At 48.8% G+C, this 8,424-nt stretch overlaps 2 protein-coding genes and 1 long non-coding RNA gene across 3 annotated transcripts in view; all 3 read left to right on the forward strand.

Moving 5' to 3' along the window:
- LOC110408742 (histone H2A-IV-like) overlaps positions 1-8,424 on the forward strand; it is a 76,740-nt gene that overhangs the window by 20,553 nt on the left and 47,763 nt on the right. The gene's annotated exons all lie outside the window — the stretch shown is intronic.
- On the forward strand, positions 4,334-5,730 carry LOC110387684. The gene is made up of 2 exons (XR_002432653.1): positions 4,334-4,395; positions 4,953-5,730. It is a non-coding gene; the product is annotated as an uncharacterized LOC110387684 (long non-coding RNA).
- On the forward strand, positions 7,716-8,131 carry LOC110387579 (histone H4). Its single transcript, XM_021375874.1, has one exon. It carries the CDS (start codon positions 7,731-7,733, stop codon positions 8,040-8,042), a length of 312 nt encoding a protein of 103 aa, XP_021231549.1. The 5' UTR covers positions 7,716-7,730; the 3' UTR covers positions 8,043-8,131.

Here is an 8,424-nt window from a genome sequence, read left to right on the forward strand (position 1 = left end):
CGCATCGCCGGCGAGGCGTCGCGCCTGGCGCACTACAACAAGCGCTCGACCATCACGTCGCGGGAGATCCAGACGGCCGTGCGGCTGCTGCTGCCCGGCGAGCTGGCCAAGCACGCGGTCTCCGAGGGCACCAAGGCGGTCACCAAGTACACCAGCTCCAAGTAGAGTGGTCTGGATTACTCGTTTTTAACCCAAAGGCTCTTTTCAGAGCCACCCATACTCTCAGTAAAAGAGTGGTTCACAGATCCGTGTTGGTGAGTGGTGCTGCTATTCGGTATTGTCTTTGATTTTCAGAATAGGTCAACCTGATTAACGGTGGAAAAAACAATGCTTATTGCTTATGGTTTGCATGTTTAAAGAACTGAATGGTTTTGGTGGTGTTTTACATGATGGAAAGAAACTCTGACTAGGATAAATCCATAAAGGTTGTATGGCATTCAAATCAATTTTCTAAACCTAATAAGCATTCCTCTGTCTATTATTTCAATTCCAAGTTTTAAGCAAATTAGAGGTAAGTAAGAATATTGTCTTCCTGCTATGAAACAAAGCAGCTCTTGTTACAACTACAGCCCTATCAGCCGCATTCACGTTGTTCCTGATGACAAGTCCCCGTTAAGCACTGCCACCCTTTCTCAGGGACTCAGCCATGGGTAACGGAGCAGGTGTATGTTTTGAGTCTGCATGGGGGCTGCACCGTGCTTGTATGTGACCTCTGAGAGACAGCAGTGTTCCATATTTATCACCTATGTAGAGCTGTACGGATGCTACTGGGTAAAATATTACTTAAAGGAGCCAGAGGGGTTCATAACGCGTGTGGCGTAGTTTGTTTTTCTGTCTCATTAATAATATAACAGAAGAACCGCTGGGGACAGAGGGATTCATTAGTCTAGCGCTAACACTCAGTGATAAATGTGCTTTAAAAAAAAAAGCAACGGATTTATATTTAAGATAAAAACCGAGTGAGAGCGGCTTATGAAATGCGGATGATACAGTGAAGGCTGGTTTCGGAAAGCGCCTTCCACGCAGGCGCTGATATCCAGGCTGCGGGACAGATGGCCGCGTCCCGCCCTGCTGGCGGAAGGCTGCGATCGCGCAGCGCTCCCCGAGCGCTCCGCTGCAGGGGGGGAGGGGGAGGAAGTGCGCGAACCGAGGGCGGCGCGGCCTCCGGAGGAGCAGGGACTGCGGAGCGGGAAAGCGCCGTTACCTCCCGAGGAGCGCGGGCTTTTCGAATCCCCGCCGCTGCCCAATGGGGTGGTCGCTTCCCCTCCAGCCAATCAGAGGGCGCCCTTGTCTATAAATACGGGGTCTCGCAGCACCTCCTGCGTAGAGTTTCCTTTCTCGCTCCTAAGCGGCTGCTCCGGGAGGATGGCGCGTACGAAGCAGACAGCGCGTAAATCGACGGGCGGGAAGGCGCCCCGCAAGCAGCTGGCCACCAAGGCGGCCCGCAAGAGCGCGCCGGCCACGGGCGGCGTCAAGAAGCCGCACCGCTACCGGCCCGGCACGGTGGCGCTGCGCGAGATCCGCCGCTACCAGAAGTCCACGGAGCTGCTGATCCGCAAGCTGCCCTTCCAGCGCCTGGTGCGCGAGATCGCGCAGGACTTCAAGACCGACCTGCGCTTCCAGAGCTCGGCCGTCATGGCGCTGCAGGAGGCCAGCGAGGCCTACCTGGTGGGGCTCTTTGAGGACACCAACCTGTGCGCCATCCACGCCAAGCGCGTCACCATCATGCCCAAGGACATCCAGCTCGCCCGCCGCATCCGTGGGGAGCGCGCCTGAGCTCCTGGCGGAAGTATCTTTGACTATCAAAACCCCAAAGGCTCTTTTAAGAGCCGCCACAGGGCCACTAAAAAGAGCTGTAAACTCTTAATCCTGTTTAGAGGATTTATTACTGCACGTTTTGCGTGTAGCCTTTTGCTGGCTAGGAGTTGCTAAGGTAAGTGCTAAGGAAAAGATAGACTTGTTTTAAAGTAGTTGAGAGATATATTTGTCGATTAAATTCTGCTTTGTTAGTGACTGGGTAAAGGCTCATTGGTAAGAAGAGCTCACTTTTATCCATCTCACTACTAGACTTGCTTTTCAGGGACCTGTGGAAAAGGTTTTTGTGGGCTTTGCCAAGCTGAGAGCAAAATGCCTCACTGCTGAAGGCGAGTGTTCCTTAATGTAACAGTGTTACTTAAAGCAATCTTGAATGCATAAATGCAATTCTGTATTCACAGAACGTTTCCTTCCTCGATTGCGATGTGTTACGTGGTAAGCTTGTAGTTATCAGTCCTCGTTACTCAGTAGCTTTTATTTCCTTTTGCTAAAAGCATTAATTCGAATTTGTTAATCCCGTGGTTAAAAACAGCGCTTCATTTCATTTTTTAATTTGCTTTTTTTAGGCCTTTAGTGTTGAAGTAGCATGAAGTCCATAGCTGCCCATTCCTGCATGGGTACTTTGTCACAGGTGGGCTGAACGTTCCCTTGTAAGCAAGTCCCTGTTGTCAGTCTCTGGCCCTACTTTAGGGCTTTTAGTTCACATTTGAAACCAACGCAGCGTCTCCTGGCGGAGCATTGTACCCAGTGATTCCTTTACACCTACAAGGGTAATGGGGTTTCTGCCTGACTGCCCCTCTCCTGCGTGGCTCCTTCCCGTCCTACCCCAAAGCTCTATACCTGGTACCCGAAACACCATTTCCTAACCCACCTCCTATTTCCCATTGCGTCCTGTATCGCTCGTGGAACACAGCGCAGCCCTCCTTATGCCCAGCTAACGCGGGGAGTGCCCCGCTCCGCCCGAGCAAATTGGCTCCGCAGCGCTGCGTGGGAGCGGGTGAGATGCAGCTCTCACTGATGTGAATGAGCAGAGCCACGGAGGACTGCTTGGAGGGAACAGATTTTTTTTCAAAGCCGTATGGAGTAAGTCTCATGGTTGTTTTTTTTGTTTTGTTTTGTTTTGTTTTTTTTCCCTTTCTCTTCCTTTTGTGTAATTGCTGTTACATTTCGTTTCAGGAAACATTCCTTCCTCTGCTTCAGGAACTTTGGGCTCTGCAGCAAAATCCGACCAATCGCATTCCTCGGTGCTCCATTTTCTCTCCTGCTTTTTTTTTTTTTTTTCCCCTCCTTTCAGCCATTTTCTGTTACTCTCAGCGCAGTAACCGCGGGGGTGGGGGTGGGAGGGGGGAGTTGTGGGGTAGATCTCACACTAACGCTTTGGAAAACACGATCAGATCATACGCAGCTTTATTATTCCCTCCCCCCCCCCCCCCCCCCCCATTATTGTAAGATCTACGCTTTCAGAACAGATTTGTAGATTTGTGTTTGTTTTTTTTCTTTTTGCTATGGATAATTGCTGCTATGCTTGTAGAAATGAGCTATAGCAAAATGCAGCAGATTTCCTGCTTCTCTCTGTTACAGCAAGGGATCCATTAGTTAACCAAGTCTCTTTGTCAGAATACATTTACAGTAAATTCCATGAGTAAGACTGAATTCCATTCAGTAAGACTGAACCATGGCAAACTGCATTTTTAATATGTAATGGACATCGAGTACATATATAAGGAAAAATTGACTGCATGGAGGTGGAAGTCTAACAGCTGTGGCGGTGATACCAGGAACCAGACTGCCTGCAAATCTGCAGTGGGCTTTGCTCTTTCCTCCTGACATAAGCGATGAATCCTATCAACCAGCATATGATGCTGGTTTAGTTAGCTGTAAAAGAGCAGTAACAGAAATCCCAGATCAGACATAGGTAGAAAAAAAATACATCTGTTCAGAGCAGTATTTGGCTGAGACAAATCCTGGCTGTTTTGCCACACTCCGTGAGTGATCCAGAGCCCTGTTGATATGGTCTGAATCAAATCACTGCTGGGATAAATCAGTCCAATGGGCAACATCACCACTGAGGTCCCAGTGAAATGTTTCCACTTTGATCAGAAATGCGTAAGCCCTGATCAAAATATATTTAAAAAAATATTGAAATCAGCCCTACTTCAAGTATTTATTAGTTTAGAAAAAGCTCTAAAAAACTTTTTTTCCATATGAAAAGAGGAGAAATATTTTTTTTCATTTAAATTGAGCATTGTAATATAAAATTAGTACGGAGGTGGTATCTCTTCTCTCCAAAGAGTCAGGTATTGTAACTTCATCTGCGTGGAAGTGTCTTGCAGGCTGGAGATGTACAAACAATGAAGAGGTGTGAATGTTTGCTGTGTTTCCACATTTCTGTTTTCTTCCCAGGTAACAGCGACAGGATGAGAGGTGATGGCCTCAAGTTCCACCAGCGAGGGTTCAGGTTGGATATGAGGAACAATTTCTTCCCAGAAAGAGCGGTGCTGCACTGGCACAGGCTGCCCAGGGACGTGGTGCAGTCACCGTCCCTGGAGGTGTTCAGAACTGTGTGGTTGTGGCACTGAGGTCAGTGGGCATGGTGGGGATGGGCTGACTGTTGGACTTGATCTTAGAGGTCTGTCCCAACATCAGTGATTCATATACATGCATAAGCTCTAGGAAGTACTGTTCCCCAGTTATTGTGAATCTGTATTCTCAGCAGAGCTGTTACTGAAGCAATAATGGCTAACAATAAAAAGACGACATACCAGTGAAACATGCCATAATGTCTGAATGCACTGAGCAGATCTGTGGAGCAGCACAGATGCACTAGGAAGATAGCTACAAGCACAATTTGTCAGTTGCTTCTGCATGGTATACATCAAGATCCCTAAATACCTGCTTGCAGCTTCCTTGGGACATGCAGGCTGCTAGAAGAAAGAGCAATGTGAAATAACAGGCAGAAAATAAAAATTAAAGCATCTGAGGGAAGATGAGATGGAGATAATGATCAGATCCAGGGCAATAAGGTTTTAGCCACTGAAATGAAGGTCAGTGAATAAATTCTAATAGTCACAAAAGGGTTGTGGTGGAAAGACAAAGGAGTAAAAATAATCATGGATTCAGAAGCATTTGTCTTCCAGGCGGTGACAACATACAGCTTCAGTTCCAGAACTTCCTTGCTTTGGAGGCTGCACTGCTCCCAGGAACTGCATCAGGCTGTTAGCACAGAACTGGGAGGGTGCTAAAGATGATGGCCTATAGAGCCTGACTGCTGCACATTGATACATCAGCCAAGATGTCACTGCCCTGTGCAAGTCTGTGCTGAATGTGCTGATGGACATGTCCAGATGAAAGACAGACAAAATATTCAACAATCTATTAAGTCTACTATGTATCCTGCTCACTGCTTTCTTCACATTTTAACCCATCATTATACATCTTTGAGGGCCTTCCAACATCTTTGCATATATGCCCCATGTCATGAGTGTTCAAGACAGTTACTAGCATCTCCTCTCTGCATTTTTGCATGCTCTCACAAGCACAGCACACACATCCAGCAAGATGGGCCGGCAAAGCTGCACAATATGCTGTTCTGCAGTAGCTTCAACCTATGAGGCCTTTAAGGAGGAAACTGCTCCAGGTAACACCAGAGATAACTTTCAATAAGTATTCAGTTTTAAACCAGAAATGCTGGTCTAAGGTGTGTTGCCATAGATTATAGCACAATTATGACATACATGTATTTTTTTTTTATTCTTTCCACTAATCAGTATATGGTGCCTTTTGAAATTGAATGTTATTTTCCTTTGTTGTGCCAGTTTTGATCTTCCCAGCAGTTCTGAGCAGGGTTACAGAATATAATTTTTGTTTTGTTCATAAGGAAAACAACATTTTCATTAAAAAAATTATGCTCATTTACATGAACTTGTTCTTTTCCAGTCCCTGCAGAGACAGTTTTAAAAGTCTATGAGAGATGATTACACAGGTACCAAAGGAAATGAGTGGGACATCAATGTTTTTCTCTCTGAGACTACTGTGATAATCTCAGTGCAAGACAACACAGCCTCACCAGACAAAACATCTCTGCATCCAGTGCCAGAACAGGGATTGTTCAGTCTGGAGAAGAGGAGGCTCAAGGAAGACATTACTACTCTCTCTACAATGACCTGAAAGGAGGTTGTAGGGAAGTGGGTGTTGGCCTCTTCTCCCAGGTAACAGCAATAGGATGAGAGGGAATGGCTTTAAGTTGCACCAGGGGAGGTTCAGGTTGGATATTAGGAACAATTTCTTCCCAGAAAGAGCGGTGCTGCACTGGCACAGGCTGCCCAGAGAGGTGGTGGAGTCACTGTCCCTGGAGGTGTTCCAGAACCATGTGGATGTGGCACTGAGGGACATGGTCAGTGGGCATGGTGGGGATGGGCTGATGGTTGGACTAGATGACCTTAGGGATCTTTTCCAACCTAACGATTTTATGATTCTATAACTCTGAAATGTTTATTCTTTGCCCAAATGGAAAGTTATTAACAGCACAGACTTTAGGTGGTTGGATGGCCCTGGCAATTGTGCTGAGACCACTGAAGAGGTATTTGAGAATACATTGTATTTGGAGGGCTAGAGCACTTCCAGTTGCTGCTACTTCGTATCCATCTGCTCCCCCTTCATATTATTTGAACATTTGGACTAAAAAATATATCTATAAAAAGGAAGACCCCAGTTGCACCCAAAATTCTTCCCCTCTAATCCCCTAACTTGGTTCATCTCATTGTACATGAGACAAATATTTTCTGTGTTAGGAAGTTCATTAGTTTTTATAAGACATCCTTACCCATCAAAGTCAGTAAAATTAGGATACGCTCCTGTATTTTATTGCTAACCATGAAAAAAAAAATAGCATTAATGTTTTAATTGGCATATATTTAGCAAGGATATAAAGGATGGGTGTGATAACGTTCTGAAGTTTCTCTGCCTCCCCTTACATGCTAAGCAGTGGAGCAGCATGAGGCTCTCGTGTCCCCAGCAGAAACAGTCCCGAGCAGGAATGGCTCCACTCGCACTGCGATCCCTTCTCTCCAGGGCGGGTTCTGGAGGCTCTCTGCTTTACTCGCGACAGTCACGTATAGGTAAAGGTATGACAGGCATATAAATGCGTGTCGTGTGCTGGAGAAAATACCTATCGCGTTCCAATCTACACAAAGGAAATTTATAGAACATTTTAAAAAGAGAAAGACCTTTTCATGCGTGGCTAAGGATTTCTGTCCCTCGGTCTCTCAAGAAGCACAGAGGATGTGCTGACAGGAAGAAGCCGGAGAGAGAATAGGAACGAGCTGGCAGAGATTAATGAATCTGAAAGACAATTCTGCCCAGAAAACCACTAACGCGTTCTTAAAGCAACACCCGAGGCGTCCAAAGCACAACGGAAGCCGGGGAGGACGGGCAGGGGAGGGACGGCAGCGCGCAGTGCGATTCGCGATTGGCCAGATTTTGCCGCAGACCCCGGGGCAGCAAAGGGGGGGGGAACGGGATGGGGCCGGGAGCGCCGAACCCCGAAACGCGGCCCCCGCAGCAGCACCCAGTGGAGCCCAGGATCCGTCCTAGAACCATCACCCTCATGGGTGGTGGGTAGGAAACGGGAAGGTATAGAACCTGGTGCTAGCTCAAGCCGAGCTGTTTCTCCCCTGTAACACGCGAAGCCCGAAGGCGTGCCCTGGGGGCAGCACAGAAGCAGAACCCAACCGCCCCGCTGCTGCCCGCCCGCGGGAAGCTCTCGCTGAGGCGCGCGGGTGGAAAGGGCGGAGACTGAGTCGGAACCCCGCCTCCCTCCGCCCGCCACAGTTCTCAACCAGGTCGGCTCCCCCGCCATATAGCGCCGCTCGGCGGAGTGTAAGGCGCGCAGTGTGGTCTGCGGGGAGAGCGGGAGTATGTCTGGCAGAGGCAAGGGCGGGAAGGGGCTCGGCAAGGGGGGCGCCAAGCGCCACCGCAAGGTGCTGCGCGACAACATCCAGGGCATCACCAAGCCGGCCATCCGCCGCCTGGCGCGGCGCGGCGGCGTCAAGCGCATCTCGGGGCTCATCTACGAGGAGACGCGCGGCGTGCTCAAGGTCTTCCTGGAGAACGTCATCCGCGACGCCGTCACCTACACCGAGCACGCCAAGAGGAAGACGGTCACGGCCATGGACGTGGTCTACGCGCTCAAGCGCCAGGGACGCACTCTCTACGGCTTCGGTGGCTAAGCGCCCGTTGCAAACCTAACGCTGTTAAAACACCAAGGCTCTTTTCAGAGCCACCCACGCATTCACAACAAGAGCTGCATATTACTTAAGTTCTGCTACTTTGTTTTGTGGCAAATGTTTTTTTTTAAACAGAAGGGAAAGAAAAAAAGCAATTACAGCCCTTTAGAAGAGGAGTTGGGGGCTCTGAAAAGAGCCGTTTGGGTTGTAGTTTAGAACCTTCTTATTTGGAGCTGGTGTACTTGGTGACCGCCTTGGTGCCCTCGGAGACCGCGTGCTTGGCCAGCTCTCCGGGCAGCAGCAGCCGCACGGCCGTCTGGATCTCCCGCGACGTGATGGTCGAGCGCTTGTTGTAGTGCGCCAGGCGCGACGCCTCGCCGGCGAT

The sequence above is a fragment of the Numida meleagris genome, chromosome 1, assembly GCF_002078875.1.
Source record: "Numida meleagris isolate 19003 breed g44 Domestic line chromosome 1, NumMel1.0, whole genome shotgun sequence".
Taxonomy (NCBI): Eukaryota; Metazoa; Chordata; class Aves; order Galliformes; family Numididae; genus Numida; species Numida meleagris.

Excerpts from the sequence above, each read along its gene's own strand:
- LOC110387579 (XM_021375874.1), top strand. The coding sequence starts at position 7,731 with ATGTCTGGCAGAGGCAAGGGCGGGAAGGGGCTCGGCAAGGGGGGCGCC.